Consider the following 22,555-nt stretch of genomic DNA (forward strand, 5'->3'; position numbering starts at 1 on the left):
AAAGAGATGGATAAAAATAAATAAAAAAATAAATATAATATTACGTTGAAGTTATTGTATTGGACATGTTTTTTTATAGAACATTCAAGTTTTGATGATTTACATAAATTTATTTTATAAATTTCTCTTAGAAGGAAAAATCATCTTAAACAACTTACAAAAATTCAATACAACTATTTTCTAATATTATCAATTATAAAATTCAGCAAAAAAAATAATTCCAAATACAAATCTAAAAATCAATTTCAATACAAATTTATACGACTAAATACCATAAGCATGACATGATTAAAGATAAAAAGAGAGAGATATATATCATCATGTTCTTTACAATTGTGTTCCTTTTTTCTTTTTACTTTTTCCTTTCTTATAGACTCATGGTATGTAAACTTCAAATCCATTAACCACACACAAAAATGAGAGGAAAAAAAATCAGAGCAATAAAAAAAACAAAAGGAAATTAATAAAAGGATATGTAAATAAAGTTAACACATAAGAAGACAAATAAAAAGTCTATAAGATGTAAGAGGTCTTCTTACTTTACTTATTCAATTTCTTCTATATTCTCTCTTCAAATAAAAAATTTGGTCAACAAAGCACCATACATGTTCCTTAAAGACACAAAGATAATAAGAAACAATTAAAAAACTTATAATATGAATGAGATAAGGAAAAAAATATGAGATGTTTTCTTCTTTGCCTTAAAAATACTTGGGAAGAAACAATAAAGTAAACAAAAATAATAGAGAATAAGAAAATAATTAAAAAATTATTAGATGTTTTCTTCTCATTTTTTCATTTTGCCAACACAACACCATATATATTTTTACCTCTTAGAATATTAAAAAATTATATACTCTCATGACTTTTGTTTCCTAGAGATACAAAGATAATAGAAAAGTAGTTAAAATAACTTATAGCATGTGAATAAGACAAGGGAAAAATCATTAGATTTTTTTTTACCCATAAAAACGCTTAAGAAGAAACGATAAAGTAAGTAAAGAAGAAGAATTATATATTCTCATGGTTTTCTTTTCCTATAGATACAAAGATAAAACAAAATTAAAAAAAGAGGATTGACAATAATATTCTCATGGTTTTCTTTCCCTATAGATGGATACTCTTCAATTTGACAATTATAATTTCAAATATACATTATTAATGATGCTACTAATATTTCAATTGGACTATAATTGTTTACACCATTGAATGGCAAAAAAAAATGATTGTCTCATGCTCATATTTTAATCTTTTCGCATCCTTCAAACAAGTATCCAAATCTATAAGACATTGACAACATAATTTCTGTTGAGATAGCAAATAAGGACACACATCCAGATTTGTATCAAATTGTCTCCAACCATATGATGCATGGACCATGTGGGCTGCCAAACACAAGGGCACCATGTATGGTCAATGGGAAGTGTATTAGATTTTTCACTAAAAAGTTCCACCAAACAACAATTGTTGATCAAGATGGATTTCCAGTTTATAGGAGAAGAAACAACGGACGTACGATGCAAAAGCATGGTATTGAACTCGATAATCGATTTGTTGTGCCATATAGTCCACATCTGTTACTCAAATATAGAACACACCTAAATATGAAATGGTGCAATCATAGTACATCAATCAAATACTTGTTTAAGTACATCAACAAAGGATCCGATCGGATTACAACAACTATTGTTAATGTGCAAAATCAGGATGGCACACACAATGAGGTTCATGATGAAATTAAACTCTATCTTGACTGTCGGTGTGTGTCAATCATCTGCTCATTAAATGCATATCATCTATACACAAAACCCCCTTTATTATTATATTAATTAATACATATTATGTGTTCATGTTTTATTATTCATTCACCAGGTATGTGTCACCCCTTGAAACATGTTGAAAGATTTTCGCATTCTTAATGCATGGACGTGCACCAATAGTTGAACACCTCTATTTCCACCTAGAAAATCAACAGACTGTTTACTAGAAAGATAGTCAACCAATTGGCACAGTATTATCTAAGAGTACAATCAAAGAATCAATGATTACAACTTGGATGGATATTAATAAAATATACCATCATGGACGAGATCTTACTTATGCTAAATATGTGTCCAAATTCATTTACGATGCATGCAAAAGATGTTGGCAACCAAGAAAACAAGGAAATATAATTTGCATGCTCATATGGGTACCCCCTTCCAGTGGAGAGTTGTTCTACATGAGGATGATGCTTTCCTCCGCTAAAGGGTCACAATCTTACAAAGATATTAGAATAGTAGAAAATATTGTCTACCATACATTTAAAGAAGCATGCTTTGCAAAAGGTTTTCTAGGAAGTGATAAAAAATTTATTTGTGCTTTACAAGAAGCTAACACTTGGGGAACTCCACACTTTCTTAGGAAGTTATTTGTGAAGCTGCTATTTATGAATACCATGGATAAACCAGAATATGTGTGGGAACAAACTTGGCAATGGATGGCAGGTGATATTGTATTTAATCATAGAAGACAAGATAATTTCATCAATCTTAAATAAATACATATCAATCATAGCAAACAACTCACTTGCTAACAATGTCATTGTCGTACTATTCATAGGCATTCATCTCACAGACAAAAAAAACAATGCATCTTTGTTTGACTGAAATTGAAAACCTCCTACAAACCAACAGGAAAAGCCTACGAGATTTTCCTTCAATGTCATACCCAATAGGATATGCTGCCAACCCACACGGAAATAAGCTTATCTACAATGAACTGGCTTATGACAAGGACATTTTGGCTGCTGAATTTAACAAATGCTATCATTCATTAACAGGTTTTTACATCATATTTTAGTTTTTCTTAAAACAATATTCATTCCCAACAATCCATACTACTAATACATTATGTATATATTACTAAATGTAGATGAGAAGACTTTTATTTTTGATAAGATTATGCATGTAGTTGCAACTCAATCAGGCGGAGTTTATTTTCTCTATGGATATGGTGGCACAGACAAGACCTTTTTCTAGAAAACTTTATCATCTACTATACGCTCTAATGACGACATTGTTTTAGCAGTGGCTTCAAGTGGGATTGCCTCAATACTGTTGCCTGGGGGTAGAACAACACATTTTTTCCTATACCAGTGCCTGCAACACAAAATTCTACATGCAATATTCATCAGGGGAGTGACTTGGCTGAATTGTTGCAGATGACGAAACTCATAATTTGGGATGAAGCTTCAATGTGTCACAGGTACAGTATTGAGGCACTTGACAAAAGCTTAAAAGACATCATGCACAACGATAAACCTTTTGGAGGAAAGGTCATTGTTTTTTGTGGTGATTTCCATTAAATACTACTTGTTGTGCCAAGAGGTAATCGCTCTAACATTGTCCATGCAACTCTAAATGCATCATACATTTGGGACCATTGTCAAATTCTTAAGCTGACAAAAAACATGTGATTGCAATCGAATCTTACTGCCCATACCAACTGTGAGGACCTCAAACTATTTTTTGATTGGCTCCTAGACATAGACGATGCTAAACTTGGAGAACCTAACGATGGTTATGACGAAATCACCATCCCAGATGAGTTTCTTATCAAGGACTTTCAAGATCCTATCCAGGCAATTGTTGAAGCAACATATCCAGACTTATTACAGAACTATAGCAATGGAAATTTCTTGCAAAAAAGAGTTGTTCTAGCCTCTACGAAAGATGTTATTGACAAAATAAATGACTATGTCCTATCTTTGATTCCTAGTGAGGAGAAAGAGTATTGTAGTGCTGATAGTGTTGATAAATCTTATGAACTACTCAGTCCTGCTTTCGGAGTACTAACACCTGAATTTCTAAACTCATTGAAAACATCAGGAATACCTAATCACAAGCTCAAAATCAAGGTTGGTACTCCCATCATACTACTACGAAATTTGGACCAAGCTGATGGGTTATGCAATGGAACTAGACTTATTGTTACAAGGCTTGGTTCAAATGTGGTTGAAGCAGAGATTATTACTGGACCCAATATATGTCATAGGACATACATACCAAGAATGAATTTGTCTCCTTCTGATTCTCCATGACCATTCAAGCTAATTAGAAGATAATTTCCATTCATGGTTTCATTTGCAATGACCATTAACAAATCTCAGGGATAGTCGTTGGCACATGTTGGATTGTATTTGTCAAACTCAGTTTTTTCTCATGGCCAGCTATATGTTGCACTTTCACGAGTTCAAAGCAAAAAAGGACTTCATATTCTTATTCATGATAATCAAGACACTTCCAAAAATACTACCATTAATGTAGGATACAAAGAAGTATTTGCAAACTTATAACACATGGTATGCATCCCAAATTCTTATTTCTACATATGTATTATCATTAATCAAATTCATTTTCTATCAAAACATTATTTGTTGATTTCATTTTCAATTTATCTATTTCTAATCATATAATTACAATATACTATGTTTTTTACTTTACCGTTACTTATACCGCGGTCAACATCAACACTCTATTGCAATTTCATTATCATCAATTCTCAAATAAATTTGATATAATGCTTTTATTTCTTTATTATTGTAGCAGAACATCAACAACACAAATGATGCAAATTTGTCATTACATCACACCCACTAATGCATATTCATATCAATTTACCCATTTTCAGGTTAGTATTGTTATATATAGTAGTAAACTCCTACTTGAGATTTTTAAATATTCACTAATCTTATCTACATATGCAATCAATTCATTCATTTTTGTTCATTGTGCAGCCTCTCATTCACTACAACAACATATTATTAATTATAATCTCACCAACACCATCCGAAGCATTCTACAATCCGATCAGGTTAGTTTCAAATACATACTTAAATTAATGTTTTCTTTTTTTCTACCGATATTTCAGCATTATTATTATTCCGATAAACAAAATTATCAAAGTGTATATATGTAATCATAATTTATATTTATCACTACTTAAATAGAAATATGAGTCCGGACATCAACACGTCTATCTGGTTTTTCATATATTTGAAAGTACGGGGACTACACTCCTAAATTTGTCTACTACTGCATTTGATTTTCTAAAAAACCTACCCCCACACTCATAGGCCAATGACATTTATTTTTTAAGAATAATAAAAAAAAAGAGCAAACGGAAAGGAAGTGAGAGAGAAAAATCCCAAGACAAAGCAAAAGCAATAGCCCTTAGAAGAAGACCCTCTTCCTCTCAGGGAATGGGCGGAAGATGGAGAACCCTCTCTTCGTTCTATAACCGCATAACCACTTCTTTTTCTTATTCTTCCAAACCCCATTTTCCCTCCTTCAACCGCTCCATCTCTCTCGCCGCCGCCGCAACTTCTGAAATACCCGACCCGGATCAATTCGGGTTCGTAGACCCGGAACTCGATCCCTGCGTCAAAATCCCAGTCAAAGCTTATTTCCTCTCCACCAGGTACCTCCCCAATACCCTATCCTTTTCAAGTTCCTTAATTTCTCTCGACCCTTTTGTTGTTTTGTGGAATGCGCAAATGGGTCGTTCTCTGAATCTCGTTTCTCTGCTGCTACTTATGACTTCTTTTACTGTTCCATTTAAGAAAGAGAAGATCATGTTATCTGGGAGTTAAAGTTTGTACTGTTAGCTTTTTTTGGTGATGGAAGGTAAATTTGTACTTTTACCTTTCATCTTAGATTTGGAATTTAGAGTTTTATGATTATTTTTATTTTTATATGTTTCTATTTGTCCTATGTTTTAGTGTTCGATTTAGAAGACTGTGCTGTGTTTTGTGGGGGGGACTGTAATTTTTTTTGCATTTATGATATTAGATTGGGATTTTGGACTTTTTTATTTTTTATTCTTTTTAGTTTATTATTAAAGTGGTAACTTAATGCTTGTATGTGATTTATAGGTTGAGGTTTTCTGGGTTTTTTTTAATCTTTTGTTATAGCGATGCATTGTGTTTTTCCTTGGTTTTTGGGTTGGAATTGAATTGAATTGAACCCGTTTCCTCTTACTTGTCTTTTTGTTGTCCTGTTTTTGTTTTCTATGATTTGGCTGTCTCAGATTCATAATTTTGGCAGTATAAATTTGAAGGGCATTCAGGCTGATAATCACAGAAACGTTGTTCCTCCATCTTCCCGCTCATCTTCAAACTATGTTGCTCTCCGCTTCTGTGACTTCAATTTGGACTCCAATGTAAGATTTAGTATTATTTCTTGTGTTTCTATAGGAAGTCACTAAATGCTTCTTGAATATCTGTATTGAGTCAATGCGTGGTTTATTATAAATTTATAACAAAATATAACCTTGATGTTCCTCTTGGGGCAATGTGTGGATTGGGATTATGAGCCATGAGGACTCATTTTTAATAGAATGGTATTGTGGAACTTATGCGTGCATTTGATGTTTAAGGGTAAGATTACAGGAAGTTCTTGCTCCATATTCTGCTAATTTCTCCTTCAGGAAGGGTGTCTGCTGAGCAGCCTGAGCTGCATCATAAATAGCATTGTTTTCATTGTTGATGATAATTGATAATTAAATTAATGCACTCTATAAAAAAGGAAGCAGATTCAAGTGTTCATAATGAGAAAATCTGTTTAAATAGATTAAGATTAATTGTACAATATAACAATGTGATTGATTCAACAGAGTCTGAACAACTTTAGTCATTTGATTCAGGGACATGGGTTTCACATGAAAGCAAGCAACTGTCGTTACATGGTTGTATATCAGTATGGGTCAGCTGTTTTGTTTAATATTGAGGATCATGAAGTGGAAAGTTACCTGGAATTAGTTAAGAGGCATGCATCTGGTTTACTTCAAGATATGAGGAAAGATGGTATATTTCTTCAGAGAAACTAATCAATCGTATAGTTCTTCTGAATCCTGTTGCATATGTGTAATAAGTAACATGTTCTGTGTGATTAGATTATGCAATAAAGGAGAAGCCACTGCAAGTTGAGGACATGCAAGGAGGTCCAGACTACATAGTTCTGAAATCGTTGGATACTGATGGTATCCGTATAATTGGAAGTGTATTGGGACAAAGCATAGCTCTGGATTATTTTGTCTCACAGGTTAATATGTGCCAAATGTCATCTTCTTTCCAGTACTTTGTTAGCCATTTGTTAACCTGAAGGAAAAAGACAACCCTTAAAACTAAAGCCATTATTTTTATTTTAAAAGAAGCCATTGACTTTTTGGCATTTGCTCTCTCTCATTATCAGGTTGATGGTTTAGTTGAAGAGTTTGCTGGCATAAACCGCGGAATGGAGAAAACTGGAACCTTCACTATGGATAAGAAGAAGCTACTTCAGCTAGTTGGGAAGGCTAACTCAAATTTGGCCGATGTGATTCTTAAAGTTGGTCTCTTTGAGAGGTATTTTATCCTTGTTTTAGAAAAATACACATACGGCAGTGTAAGAATATATTGAAAATTTAAGATTATAGTAATCCCTAAAGATTTCAAATATTTGATTTATCAATTCATTTCATCCTAGACTAGTGAGAAATTTTGGTTTTTTTTTTAATTGTGGATTAATCAGATCAGAAATTGCTTGGAGGGATGCAAAGTATGCTCAAATATATGAGTATCTTCGGGATGAGTATGAAGTTGCCCAACGCTTTGGAAACCTGGATTTCAAATTGAAATTTGTTGAGGTATTTGAGTTGAGCCACTCCATAAGTATTAGTCATTTCATCTAAACAATGCATTTGAAATATTCTTTTGAATCTGAGCCCATCTAAACTCAATAATGCGTGCTTAATATTATGAACAGTTCTTCTGCTAGATGCACACCATTTTCCCCTACATATTTAACTTAGTAGTTGAGGTTGAGGTTGTTCATTATCTTCAAATGATGTTGTCCAATTAAGGCTTATTTCATTGATTTGGTTGTTTGCAGCACAATATTCATTTCCTACAAGAAGTTCTCCAGAACAGGAAATCAGATTTCTTGGAATGGTGCATTATTGGTCTATTGACTATTGAAAATGTTCTATCCTTATATGAGATACTTGGAGCTACAAATACAGTTTCTTAGTAGATAGTAAGAAGTTGAAGCTAGATTAATTTCTTGTAGTAACAATTCAAGCAAATTTTGAGCTAATAAAAAAATTTCCCCTTTGTATTTAGTATGGTAAATAATATCCGCATATATCCCAGACCCATTGAACTGTATGAAATTTATTTGAAATTGTGATATAATTGAAAAACAAAAATGGATATAGGAGCATCTAGTTCCATCATTGTTGGAACCGAACTATTGTTCATATTGTAAAGTTTTATCCATAGGAGGATGGTAAATTAATCTGAATTTGTTATCATAAAACCCAAGGGACGTTAAAATTTTGCATTGTTTTCAAATTCTGGTATTCCATACCCTATCAATCCTGCATTCGAGTTATTTCCATGTATTACACGGCTCAAACAGTTTTATCGTTAGCCGTAGTTAATTTGAGAGTTAACTCGGCATACTCTTCCAACCATTTCAAAGTATACTTCATATAAACTATAAAAAAAAAATGTCAAAATAGCAGTTATCCCGCCATACGCCATAGTTTTTTTGGAGTCAACCGCGTGCCGCTATCCCTGAGATTTAAAACATTCTTAATCGATTAGACATCTTAATTTATGAAGTACTACATAGAAAGTTCATTCTTAATTTGACGCATGCAGCAGCAACAACCAAATAAAGTATTGTTCCTTGCATATTTCTAACTTTTAAACGTACTTAAAAAGATTTTAGGAGCAAATTGAACAAAAACAAAAAAAGAAAGAAAGAAAGATACAGAACCAAAATAATCATTTAGCTTAAAATTAAACCTTACTTCTGAAACCTCTGTTCACCAAACAGACCCTCCAAATCATTAATCCTCTACATGTAACCATGGGGCAAAAGAATACATTGTTTCAACTTGTATAGCATCATCAGAGTTCCATTTGAGCTTGCCAAATTAATCATGTTCAATGAGTCGATGAATGACCAGAACAGGAATGCATCCAATATTAATAGATAAATATGGAGAAGAGGATCCTAACTTATACAGCTATTGTGTAACATTTCCAACAACGTAGACTATCTATTCCATATCAATGATAGTGATGACATAAATAACCAACATTTTGTGAACTCAGAATTCTGATACTCTGACAGCACCACAAGGTGTATCGTATGCATCCTTTGTCCTTGACTTCTTTACACCAGCAGTAAACCACAACTTATCAGACTTGTAACCTTCAACTGCCACATTTGTCACCTTAACCCACACAAGAACCTTTGTTTTCATTCCATCTATCGCCGAAAGCTTTCCCCTTGTGAGAACCCCTTTGACTCGGGTTGCGTATCGCAGCACAGAGGAGTCCTTGAAGCTGACCTCACATGCTGATGGCAAGTAGACAATCAGCTTGCCCTTGGTTTCATCAAACTCATAACAGATTATGTTCTGTGGAAATAGACCTGGTGGCAAATTGTAATCTCGGAGGAGATCCGGTAGGCTTTTCTGTGGCTTACCTGAGGGAAAGTATTGAAAGAAAGTGATTATTAGTTGATGCAGTTGTTTCTAAATTGCTCAGCATACCTAAATAGATATGAGATTGATTACATAACAGATAGCAGCTACTACAACAGTTTTTATTTTGTTGGGGGCAGGGATGACTGCCCCTAATAATGAAAATTAGAATATGGATGAGTCTACAATGTCATAAACTGTACGGATACCAAAGTTGTTGGTGGAATCTATGCCTTTGAAATAATAATTGTCTTGACATGTTATTTTCATGTGTAGACAGTGGTGACAGCTTGCCACATTTGTGTAACTTATTGTGTTGTAGAATAAAATAGGCTCAAAATCAACATGTAATGAATTTTATACCATGAAATACTATAAAATATGAAGAAAAGAGCTGGGTTGGAGAAGACAAAAGAGGGACTTAAAGGTACAGCATGGCAAAAAGGAAATTTCAACTCAAGGGTGAGATTTTCTAACAGGTATTATGATCACATGATACAAGCGAGTGTGTCAGAAAAGGGGCCAAATGTGAAGGCGGCACCACATGAGAAACTTATTATAGTCAGTTAGCATTGATAAAAATGTGATGAACACAATGACTAGATTGCTATTGTGTTAATTGATTGATTCAATGTAGTGCATGTTTCTCCTAGTTTACCACGGTGCTATGTAACTGTTTATTAAAATAATGAAAGGGGATCTATATGTTTGAAAGCATGAGATTTAAAAATGACAAGCATACATACAGCATCACTCCTGATATACATTTAAATTGACTTATCGGATGAAGTAAATCTTTGTAAGGGTCAAAACACATTCACACCTTTTAATTTGTTGAAGATCCATTTCGCCTTTTCTTCAACGGTATTTGAGAAACTCTGCAAAAGATCAACATTTCTTCTTCAGCAAAAACAAGGCAGTGGCATCAAACTCCCAGTAAATCTAAAAGTCTAAACACCAAACAGGATTTGCCTGCTGGAATAGTTTTTTTTTTTATACTTATGCATAAAATTTTATCCAGCTTTATGCGTCAACACAAACAATTTGTAAAATCTTAGTGATCTGAAACTAATTCCCATCTTATCATTCAAAATACATAAATCTCTACAATATAGTTCAAGTTTATCTATTTCATTAATGCAAGTTCTTGATTGATGTAAAATTCATGGATTACCCTTATGGCCTTACAAGTCACACAAAAAATACATGTACAACTGAATTAATGACAATGCTACATCAATTACCAATTTAAGAATTAAGTGTCAATTTTTAAAAATTTGTGCTATTTCAAATGAATGAAGGCACTCACTACTCTTCCAGATCAAACAAAATACAAAAAACAACTAAGCCAGTATGGTACACCACATGGTCCAAACGGCTCCAGAATGTTCTATATGATCAATATCTAAAATTTTCTGTTCCTCTGATTAAGCAAAAGCAAACCATTTCATTCAATATCTGGAAGGAACTAGAAGAGAATCAGGAAAAAAAAGAAGCTATAACACTTTAAGAAAGACGCAACTAGCAACCATTCATTCTCCTGTATTCCCCATGTTCAACCAATACCCTTTCACACATTTCCCGTTCCCTCTCCTTCCACCAAAGCACAAACCCAAACCCCAGAAAATTTCTCAAGATGAATTCAAAAGGAAAAGCACACCCCATTTTACACACACAACCAAAGCTACAATTTTTAGTCCAGAATCAAGCATTGACCTGCTCTTTACATCATGGAAATGAATCTATCACCCTAAAATGTAGAAATATCAATACGCAAAGCTTCTATTTCAGATCTCTCAAACTCCAAAAGGTAACAGTGCTAAGAACCAAGCCACATTAATGCAAGACAAACCCAAAAAGCATATACTCACAGAGATGTCTTCAGAGATGTTAGAGAACTCCTCCTTGGCCTTCTTGGAGATCCATGAACTCCCCAACCCCACCTTCAAGCTGCTGACTTTAGTGAGAGCTCTCTCCATTTTTTGGGGTGTTTATGCCTCTCTTCCTTTCACTTTTTGGGGTGCAAAGTGCAATGTAGCCCAGACAAGAATCTCTGACTAGTTGGAGTTGTATGGAACACACAACACAATCCAACCCAATAACACAGAACACAACCCAAAGGAAGGAAAATGGAAAAGGAGTCTTTGTTACTGTGAATATGAATGTGGGTATGTGAAGTGATGATAAAGGCTTCACCTTTGCATCAGATGTCAAGCTGAGCTGGCAAAGGGTAAAAGGACAACGTACGCTGATGCGCACACTGCTCAAAGCGGCTTTGCGATCCCACCTTTCTCTTTCAAGTACATTATGTTTTTGTTTTTTTTATAAAAAAATAGTTATGAATAAAAAAACATGTTTAATAATTTATTTGTATTAGTTAAAAATTAGTAAATAATTGTGTTGATGATTATCACAAAAATATATTGAGAATATTTTTTAAATAAACTTTTTAATGTCATTTTTTCCTTGTTATTCCATCATAATTGATCTTTTATCTTATTCTCATATCAAATAAAATTAATACTTGTGTTTTCATCAAATATGATTTCTTTATAATGTAAAATCATAAAAATTATATTATCCCATTTTATTTAATATAATTTTTTTAAAATAAGAATAGAACTAAAAAGTGGTTCTTCTAATTTTTATGTCAACAAGTTATTTAAAATAAATTTGAAGCCATAATCATATAAAAAATCATTTCAAAATAACTAAGATATAAATCGATAATTATTTCAAAATATATACAATTATCAAATTTAAATTGTAATTTTCGCTGCACACCACTTGCCTAACGTGGCGGATTCGTATGCTACTCTTCTTCAGTTTCATTTTAATTTACCTGTGTGTTGCCGAACAAATTGCTTAGGAAATAATGAATGTATTTCTTTTAAAAAAATTAAATTGTAATTAAGTAATTGAATAGATTTTTGTACGTTATTTTATATTCATTAATTGATTTAAAATTTTTTGTTATATATTTTAATTTAATTAATTATCCTATCGGTTTAAATTTTTTGAATTTTAACTAATTTATCTCAGTTTTTTTGAAGAGATATGATATACATATAATAATTATGGCAAAAAAAATTGCAATAATTTTGTATAGCATCATTTTCCTTATTTATCTGTTTTAAATTATTATTATAATTAAAACTTGTCACCTTTTTTATTTAATTGTATAATTTACTATCCAAATATCATTTCTCTTTTGTAAAACAAGCTTTCCAGGCGAAGAAGTGGTGTACATGGGAGGGGTCCCCTAAAAAAAAGTGGTGTATACGGGTGATAAACTAGCTGTACAATGTACATTAAGTTTTAAAATTTTAAAAAGTAATTAATGAAAGCAGTTGATTGTCAGTTGTTACAACTAATAAAAATAATTTTTCAACAATACATATTAAATACCTTTTTCTTTTAAAAAATATCGTTTGTTTGCTTAGCTTAAATATATATTTTTATTTTTAATTTTATATATATCAAGTGCATTGGTAAAAAATATATAATAAAAATACTTATTACATTAAAAATGAAAAAAATGAATATTTAGTTTTTAAATAGTTAAAATTTTTAAGAGAGTATATGTAGTGTCATTTAATCTACATAGGATACAGATAACGTGTTTTTTAAGTGCATTTTTCAAATAAAATGAATACATTCTCCGCAAATATAATCTTAAATTTAATAGTAAAATTATATATGTGAAAAAATCATTATTAAAAAAGTAACTTCACATGCTAGAGGCTAGTCTTTTTAGTTACAAGATACAAGGATTTTTTTTTTAAATTAGCATTATTATTATTATTATTATTTTGCTTAGAGCATAACTAATAGACTTACAGTAGATGTCATTGACACGATAATGGAAGATAACTGCAGTTTTTTTTTTTTTTTTCTGTTTTAGTAAGCTTGAATACAATTCCTTTCTACCTAGTGTAAGTTTCTAGTTATCTTATTTTTAGATATATACATCTTTTAGACGCTAAGTACTTTTTTAGTTAACTTGAGTGAATGAAGATTCAATTATTATAACAACTCGTAGTACTATCAAGTACTTTTGAGCAAATTATACAATTCTATTAATTTGCTGCATTATTTTGGAAGAAGATTAAAGGAATATGTTTTGTGTAATACCTCACGAGGGAAAAGGATTTTTTTATGCATCATTAGTTAATTAGGATAAATTAGAAATTAAATTTCTCTTCAAACCTTTATGGTGTGCTACTCTTACCCTAAAATTTTGGCGACAGATCTTGTTTTCCATTATGGCTTTTCACCCTTAAGTTTGTTTACATGGGGGACCATTGAGAATGTTATGATAATATCTTAATTCTAAAAAAGTAAGTTAATGCTGAAGCTATATGCATGTGAGAATAAAAATATTTGCCAATAAACTTGGTGGGGTCAGAAATTTGTATTTTCCAGCTCAAAAGGCTAATAACACCGACCATAGCACTGTCATAAAACGATTGCATCTTCATTCTGAACGAAGGTTCCAATTATTGGGAAGAAAATGGTGATAGACCACAAATCCAAGCAATCAAGCATGATTCCTATAGTATTCTCCAGCTGTTTGCTGACTTATTTGGCTTTTGTCTTAGTACTGTGGATAACTCATTTAAAGCATCTCACTTTTTCTTCTTCTTTTTCATATGGTGAATTAGAGCATTATTCTGCATTTCATAATAATGAAGTTATGTATAATTAAATGATCAATTAGTAGATATTTATTAGATATTTTGTGAAAAAAGTGATAGAAGGAAAAGACACTTCTAATACTATGAAGTAGGATGCTAATGAAATGCTGAGTTTGAGGCTACCACTAGACCGTAAATAGTTCCACCTAATTATTATTACTCAATTAGTTCCTAGGCGCTAGGAGATTTGCTTGGAGAAGGTTACCCACCGAGTAGAAAAAAATGGCACAAGAGGGATTCAAATGCACACCTGTAGAAAAAGGTGAGAATTTGTACCGAAATCCTTATCCACCTGTGGCAACCCACATTGGCTTAATATTATCGACTGCATAATCGGGAGGCTGTGGTCAATAATATGTCATTGTTGAGCCTAAAGTTTTAGAAGCATACAATCCATACATTAAGTGATGTTTTTAAGTACATTTATTTATATGCAAGGACTCTTGTCCTTTTTTTTTTTTCTGTTTGACTTGAGCACTAAACTATCTTCATGACTGATAAGTACAAACACTCTACCATTATTCTGTTTGGATCATCTTCTGTTTGTCTAGTCAAGTCTTCTCAACAAGTATTCCACCTGCACTTCTTTTGTGAGAGGCATAACCCAATCTCTATAAAGATCTGCAATCAAACTTGGCTTGATTTTGTACACTGGACTGGCTATATAGCCTGTTTAACTGATCTTCACCACCTGGCCATATGTTCTTGCCTTAATTTCTACTCTCTTCTTGACTAATTCCTCCACTGTTTCATATGTCAACAACACCAGCAACAGTTTCCTGTCCTGTGAAGCATGGAATAATGTAGCATCAGAAAATCAAGTTTTTTTTTATCGGGGTCAGAAAATTAAGTAACACGACCATATCTAGAATCACAATGGAAAATAACATGAATCAGGTATGCAGCTTCATATTCAGAAAGAGCATCTCGAAACTTTGCCTCAGCAACAAATTTGCCATAGTGGATTCTTTTTGAGAGAGCCTGTAATGGTGCTTAAGAATTATAACAAAGTCTCGGAATTAATTTGTACTAAACTACACTGTTACATACTTGATTATGATATCAAATGTACAGAGAGTAAAAAATGAGAATTAAAGGACTACCCACTTGATGCTCACTAAAAGTACTGTGACCTGTTATTATTTTAAATTTCTTGTAAAGTTTATTAGCTGCTGTTCTTTAATAATAAACTTTACAAAGTAGAGCAAGAATATATAAAAAAAACTTTACTGTTCTGCTAGGGTACTCTTAAAATTTAGGGGGAAGGGATGATGCCCGAATCTAAGGCAGGAAAATTGAAGTCTTTGGCTCAAAGAGTACTTACAAAGATACTTATGTTTACCTCATCCCAAAGAGACAACTAAGAGCTCAAACAACGCTTTATTAGTAAAACCCTAGCCCTATTATGCTCCACTTGACCAATCCCTTAAGGGGATGGGTGTGCTAGAAATGTAACCAAAATAAAATAAAAAAACATTCATGTGCCTTCACCTAACAGCACGAGTTTTTACTGTATAGGGATTGATGTTTGTGAACATGAAGAGTGCTAGGAACACACTCCTCCTAATACACACTCTTTTATTGGTTAAAATATATTGAAAGCTACAAAATCAGAAGAGAGAGTTATTAAATGAGATGAGCAGATCCATTGTTTTTTGTAATTTTCAATAAATTTCAACCAATGAAAGAGTTTGTTAAAAAGTGTGTTCCTAGCATTTCTCTTGAGAACATTAACTTGAAAGGGAGTGTTGAGAAATTTAAATACTATTATTTAATTAGAATAATCTTATTGGTTAAGTAGGTGTTTATAGACTTGTAGTAGGCAGGTGAAAGGTGTAAAGCACAATTGTTCCCTGCTGGTCAAAGTTTTAGTATAAATGACGAAATAAATTCATGATTTTGTATCAACACTATCTAGAGCCTCTTTGGTGAACTTTATTGTAACAAACACACTTCAGCTTCTTATAGTGTTTTTGAAAATGATAAAAATTCTCCAATAACATTGGAAGCTTAGTTAGTACCTGCAAGCAAAGAGTGTCACAAACAGTAACAGATCCACAGTTATCATCATCTCCTGCTTTTACCAATCTTGGGAGGATATCCTTAAAATAGATATTCCAAATCTTATTGTTTATATTGATGGAATCAGCCGAGTGGCGCAGAACCTAGTATACGTACAAGGGAAAATGGAAGGTAGATTAGTCAAAATCCAATCAGATAAACAACACATAAGCTGAATAAGAAACAAGGTTTTCCTTTATTGACAGCTAATCAATTCAGTTAACTGAAGTGAGAAGGATTTACCATTAGGGAATAACTCAAATTTATAGACTATGGAGAGGCATTGACAATTATGTTTTATAAACTGGCTTTAATGGGCTTGGCTTAACATGTGACTTGATCCAAAAAAGAGGCTCAAGGTGTAAGTGTGTAACCCATGCAAAGTTTAGCGAATCTTTAGCAACATAGTGAACTTTCTCCTGATTTGATCCATGAAAGTATGCCTATAATTCTTTGTTGATCAAATCAGTTAAATTCTATGTTCATTTTTCTTCTCCCTATTTTATGATTTTAGGGCCATATGAATATATAATTGTAAACATATATCATCTACACTTTCATGGAGACTCAAATGCAGATATTCCTTTCTTGAGTTTTGAGAAGATGACTCATATAAGGGAAGAAAATCAATCTAGTGTTCTTCACAACATAAAACACTAAGTACACGTGGCATTCCCATTGAAGCAATATAAGAATGTAATATTTTAAATAGAAGAGGTGATGCCCCCATTTTATACAGCAGCTGGTTAGCTCAAAATAAGAATTGAAGTTGCTTCAGTTTAGATACCATATCAATCTACTAGTATTATATGCCAATTGGTATTATTGGGAAAAAACCCAAAGTCCCACATTGGCTAGATATAAAGCCAAGATAGAATATATAAGAGGGAGCAACCCTTTTTCTATGAATCAACTTATGTGGTTGAGTTAGGTCAAAACTACATTCTAAGACTTGTAATGTAAAGTTTGTTCCTCACTTATATAGAATTAAAAAACCTGCAGTTACAGCAAAGGTGGAAGCATTGGCTCGGGTAAGTCTTCAGGGAAGAAAGCATGCTCATCTGGGCTCTTGTATCTTCCCACCTAATTCCAAAGGAAAGCCAAGCAGAAACAGTTAAATCATTACTTTTTTCTATTTCATATTTTCTGTCTCAGAATTGTAATAACCTGTGCATGAAGGTTTTCAGTTTGCAAGACCATGAACTCAACCAAAGACCCATTAAAACCATCCGTGAAGAATGCATCTGCATTATAAGAATACTGAGCTCTCTCCAAAAGACTGAATATTATGCTATCCTCCTTCCTAATCAAAGAGTTCCTGATGCCATCTAAAGTCAAGGTCTTACTCTCATCCACCCTCTTTTTACCTGAATGCCTGTACAAAAAGAAACTGTTTAAAGTTTATTCACATGGAAGCAAAGTACTAATCGAGGATTTAAAAAAGTACTATTGTGATAAACTCTTATTGCTAAGGTATATGCTATAAAGAAGGGGAGGACTAACAAATGGGGGTAATTAAGGAGCACAGAATGGGAAATAAAGGGAATATTCAATCTAATAGTCAAGCGGGAGATGGAGGGAATCCATTTGTAGGAAATGACAACATAAGTTGAAAGGATAAATTTTGGGAGGTTGGAAACAATTCAGTAACTTCAGTTGTTGTAGTTTCCATTTCTGATTTCTAAAATTCTGTATTCCAATCCCGTTTTTGGTAATGGAGAAGAGGTTTTTATCCTATCGTAAAATAAACTCACTTGATCCCACAGAGGGACTTTAACAATTTAAAGATGAAGACATTTTGAAATAATAATAACAAAACTAGTCACCAACTATACCAAAAGGTTAAAACATTGACAGAGCATGAAAATTTGATCATTTATATGTTTGCCTTTTCATGTCAAAATTCTCTAGCTGCTCCGTGGATTGCAGATTACAAGTGTGTGTGTGTGTGTTTATGTGTACACACATACATACGTACATGATAAACACAAAAAGAGAGAGGCTTATGTTGCCTATGTGTTCCTTAAAGCACAAGTTTTATGGCTGTACTTTCATTAATCAATTAGAATTGAGTGAACTGAATACTGAAACAAGGTTCATTATTAGGATTCTTTAACATAGTATATATCCATTATTTAGATACACTGTTCTGTGCATCTTCGTCTGAAAACACGGGTGGATTAGAAATGACAGTGTACAAGAATGTTGGATACCCAAATTTCAAATTCAAATGAGTGAACTGAGATTGGTGGCATCCATTCCATCATACCCAAATGCATAACATTTGAACCTATCAGTGATGTCTTTCGAAAGCCATAAAATTTATGAAGAAATGCCTTGCTCAGCAACAAAACAGGACATAAAATTCATGCAGTTCTCTAGGCATAATATCACAAAATTTATCACTGACACATACAAAATAATCAAATATTTATTTTGCAGAAACATAATAATAGAAACCATCGAAAAAATGAAGCGTGTGGTGAAAAAGGTACCTGATTGGAAAGGAAGGAGAGGGAGAAGAGGAAGCAGAAGCAATGACTCGAGACCCTTATATGGAAAGAGAGGTTTTGTGGAGAGAAATGGTGGATTTCGAAGGAAAATAAGATACGGGTATGTTGCTATCTACAAACAATGACTCTCGCTGTCGCTGTCACCTGTGCAATAATAAACAATGGAAGCAGTGTTAGGTTCCATCAGCCCCGTATATCCTTCAGGCGAAATTGGAGGCAGTGGTGTTGAAATTTTAAGTCGATGTGAAATGAAAATTGAAAATCACAAAAAAAACAAAAAATTAAAAATCAAACTCAATAGATTTTTTTTTGGATTTGTTTGAATAAGTTTTTTTTTTAAAATTAATTGGTTTGGTTTGATTTGTGATTTTTATTTTTGAAATTGAACCAAATCGCATTAATTATACTAACATTTATATTATTTTAGTATTATATATTTTATATATATATTATTTAAGTTTTATAATGTTTTGTAGTATTATATATATAAAATTTATAGAATGTATACTCATTTCTTTTTTAAATGACTTATTTAAGATATATTCAGTTTAAAATAAATAAAAATTTGATAGATTTTTATTATAAGAGTTTTAATATATTAATAAATTTCATAAATTGTTAATAATAATTTTTAATGTAAATTAATTTAAAAGATTAAAAGAAAATATATAATTTTTAATGGAATAATATTTTAATAAAAATGGTAAAAATCAAACCAAATCGTAAAATATTGAGTAGGTTTGATTCAAATTTTATTATAAATAAAAATCAAGTCACGGATACCTAAAGACAATCCTACTTATGACTCTTATATATATGAACAATTTCACGCTAATTGATTTATGTGTTTGATGATATTAGAAATAATCATTAAAAGTCAACAAATACACTATAAGTTTATATTTATATATTGTAATTTGTGATTAAATAGTAGTATAAAATTATTTTTACATTTCCAATACATAGTTTATTTTTTTCATCTTGTAATTTAAGTGTTTTTCTTTTGAATATTTTTAAGTTTACATTTTTTACTATATTTATTTTTACATTTTTTTATTTACATTGAAAGTAATTTATACATTACACACCATACTGTATATGTGAAAATCTTATCCAAAAGGCATGGTAGCAAAACATGTTGGAGGTATATATATAAATATTTTCAAATCATTAATCAAATTTATAGTTATTTTATAAATTATAAATTTTAAAACTAAAGAAGTTCAACTTTGTAAGCTATGTACTGCTTTTATATATTTTCCTAATTTATTCAATATACTACTAGATAATATTAATAATTAATATCAATATTTGGAGAATAAAATTTTGAACTATTTTTTGCTACTTTCTTCAATTATTCAAGATCATTTTAAATTTATTTTTTTGAACTAGATCATTTTAAGGTAAGTTAGACAATCACGTGATAACAAAGCTGTGTTTAGAACTGAATCTAGCGAAAACTGAATAATTGATTGTCTTTTTTTTTTTTTTATCAAATAAGTGATTGTCTAACTTAACTTAATGGTTCCTTCAAAAAAACTTACCTTAGTTAACGGTATGTTTAGTTTGAGAAAGAAAGGAAAAGAAAAGGAAAAATGGGTAAAAATTGAAACAACTTTTAATTTATTTGGTAGAAGAGAAAATGAAAGAAAAGTACATAAAAAATGAAAGAAAAGAAAGATAAAAAATATTTTCTCTTGTTTGATTTAGGGATGGATCCAAGATAAAAAAAAATCAAATATAGCTATTGAGCTCGTTTGTTTAAATTTATTTATTAAAAAAATATTTTTTAAAAATAAGGTGTTTCATTAAAAATTCCATTTTTTAACGTGTTTGTTTAATCTGTTTTTACTTGAAAAAATGTTTCATATTTTTTTAAGAAACAAATTTTATTTGCTTCTTAAAAAAATTTCTTCTTTCAATTGCTTTTTTTAAAAGTTTAAACAAATTGGCTATTAAATTATAATTAGTAAAATGAATAAACTAAAAATTCATTAATAAGAAATGCTTAAATTTATATTTATATATTATATAAAGAAATATTTTATATAATTGAATGTCACGTGACACCATTTGACTCATTCTTGAATTAAATACAATTAAATCAATTCTAATCTATCTATACCTTTCATTCAAAAAATATATATCTATCTATATATTATATTAAAGAAGATTTTATATAATTGGAAATTGGCATTTGGCACCTTTTGGCTCATTTTTGACTTAAATGCAATTAAATCAATTCTATTTAATTAAATAAAATCAAATTAATAAATAATAAATGCAGATTTAATAATTTCATTCTTTCATTTTTAAATTTATTTCATTTTTCATTAAATCTTAAATTGTTGAATTCAAATTAAAAAAAATGTGTTAACACTGATTATCTAATATATATTTGAATAAAGATTAGTTTTAAATGAAAATAATTCATCTAGAGTATAGTTTGAATAAAGATTCGGTTTAAATGCTTCACCCCTATATTTCTTGTACTTCTATGAAAAATTTGTTTCTTATATCATGAATGTATCTTTATATGTTTTTTAAACTTATCTTTTTTTTAAAAAAAATGCTTGTTTCTAACTTTTTTATACTATTTCATTTTTTTCTTCTATTTTTGTAATTTGGTTAAGCATGATGCATTAGTGATGTTGTAAACCCACAATTACATGTATTTCATTTTCGTAATAATAATTTTGTTATTTTTATTACTACTAATATAATCACTTTAAGTAATATACACTGGAAAATAAATTAAATTGAAAATAATTTTAAAATCTACAGTTTTAGTTATTAAAATATATTTAAATTAATAATGATAAAACCAATGGTGAACTCTAGTTTAGTTTGGTTATTACAACCAAGAATTTGATAAGCAACTCTTGTTAAAGTTGTCCTTAGATGAATGAAAAAAGAATTTTAAAACAAATATAAAAAATTTGTGCTAATTAGAAATAATAATTTTAATCCCAGAAACTGAAGAAAGTCTAAATTTTTATATATTATATATTATTTTCTTTAAAATAAAATGATTTATTATTATTTATATTTTTGTTACAAAAAAATTTATTTAATTTTTAAACAAACTAAATAAAAAAAAATTCGCATCCATACGATACCCCCATTAAATCTCACCTAATTACTGAGAAGATAAGTTCTTTTATGTGTATCCACCAAAAAGAATTTTCTTCCTCCTTGATTTTTTGCAAAAAAAATACTGAAATTTGATTTTGTATCTAATCTTTTCTTCTCTTCTTTGTTTCTTTTACTCCTAAATCTACCAAAACAAATGAAGTGTTAAAAGGCTTAAGACTCATAACTTTGTTTGAGACTTTGAGCTATAAATATTTGGGTGAATGAGAAAAGCTAGTGCTTTTTCACCATGGCATCTTATCTTATCTAGTTACATTGAGCACTTTTTACTATGTAGAAAGATATGTTGTGTAAAAAACCTTAGGAATTGGACTTGGAACAACATATTAAGCTCATTCAACCTCTCTTCCCAAATCTTCATTCAGTCATGCATTGCACTTCAAGGTGATGTTTAAATCAATATATAGTACTATAGTTGAGAACCCTTAAAAAGGAAATTTTGAAATTGAGACTAAAATAAATTAAAATACGATTTGTATACCTTTGAGAGTTAGAGAACACACATACGATTCATACTAATTAGTGTACAAGGCCGAGCGTCAATGACATGTTTATTGGCTTTTGCTGTCAATAAGTTATCCCAATACATGCAAGCACCCCCATCCATTCACATGC

At 31.0% G+C, this 22,555-nt stretch overlaps 3 protein-coding genes and 1 pseudogene across 3 annotated transcripts; 2 read left to right on the top strand and 2 right to left on the bottom strand.

Annotated features, from left to right (window-relative positions):
* Nucleotides 1-2,700: 2,700 nt before the first annotated feature.
* Nucleotides 2,701-4,081, top strand: LOC102664542 (uncharacterized). Its single transcript, XM_006575775.1, has 2 exons — nt 2,701-2,821; nt 3,525-4,081. Exons 1-2 carry the CDS (start codon nt 2,701-2,703, stop codon nt 4,079-4,081), a joined length of 678 nt encoding a protein of 225 aa, XP_006575838.1.
* Nucleotides 4,082-5,118: 1,037 nt separating this feature from the next.
* Nucleotides 5,119-8,139, top strand: LOC100792982 (protein RETARDED ROOT GROWTH, mitochondrial). Its single transcript, XM_003518703.5, has 7 exons — nt 5,119-5,460; nt 6,087-6,201; nt 6,685-6,844; nt 6,934-7,082; nt 7,233-7,384; nt 7,551-7,665; nt 7,911-8,139. The coding sequence occupies exons 1-7, from the start codon at nt 5,243-5,245 to the stop codon at nt 8,046-8,048; spliced, it is 1,047 nt and encodes a 348-aa protein (XP_003518751.1). The 5' UTR covers nt 5,119-5,242; the 3' UTR covers nt 8,049-8,139.
* Nucleotides 8,140-9,107: 968 nt separating this feature from the next.
* Nucleotides 9,108-11,670, bottom strand: LOC100527511 (uncharacterized). Its single transcript, NM_001250158.2, has 3 exons — nt 11,388-11,670; nt 10,340-10,394; nt 9,108-9,518 (listed from the first exon to the last, which is right to left on the bottom strand). The coding sequence occupies exons 1-3, from the start codon at nt 11,493-11,495 to the stop codon at nt 9,139-9,141; spliced, it is 543 nt and encodes a 180-aa protein (NP_001237087.1). The 5' UTR covers nt 11,496-11,670; the 3' UTR covers nt 9,108-9,138.
* Nucleotides 11,671-14,555: 2,885 nt separating this feature from the next.
* Nucleotides 14,556-22,454, bottom strand: LOC100799865 (chorismate mutase 1, chloroplastic-like; annotated as a pseudogene).
* Between the last annotated feature and the right edge of the window lie 101 nt (nt 22,455-22,555).

The sequence above is a fragment of the Glycine max genome, chromosome 2, assembly GCF_000004515.6.
Source record: "Glycine max cultivar Williams 82 chromosome 2, Glycine_max_v4.0, whole genome shotgun sequence".
In the NCBI taxonomy this organism is placed as follows: Eukaryota; Viridiplantae; Streptophyta; class Magnoliopsida; order Fabales; family Fabaceae; genus Glycine; species Glycine max.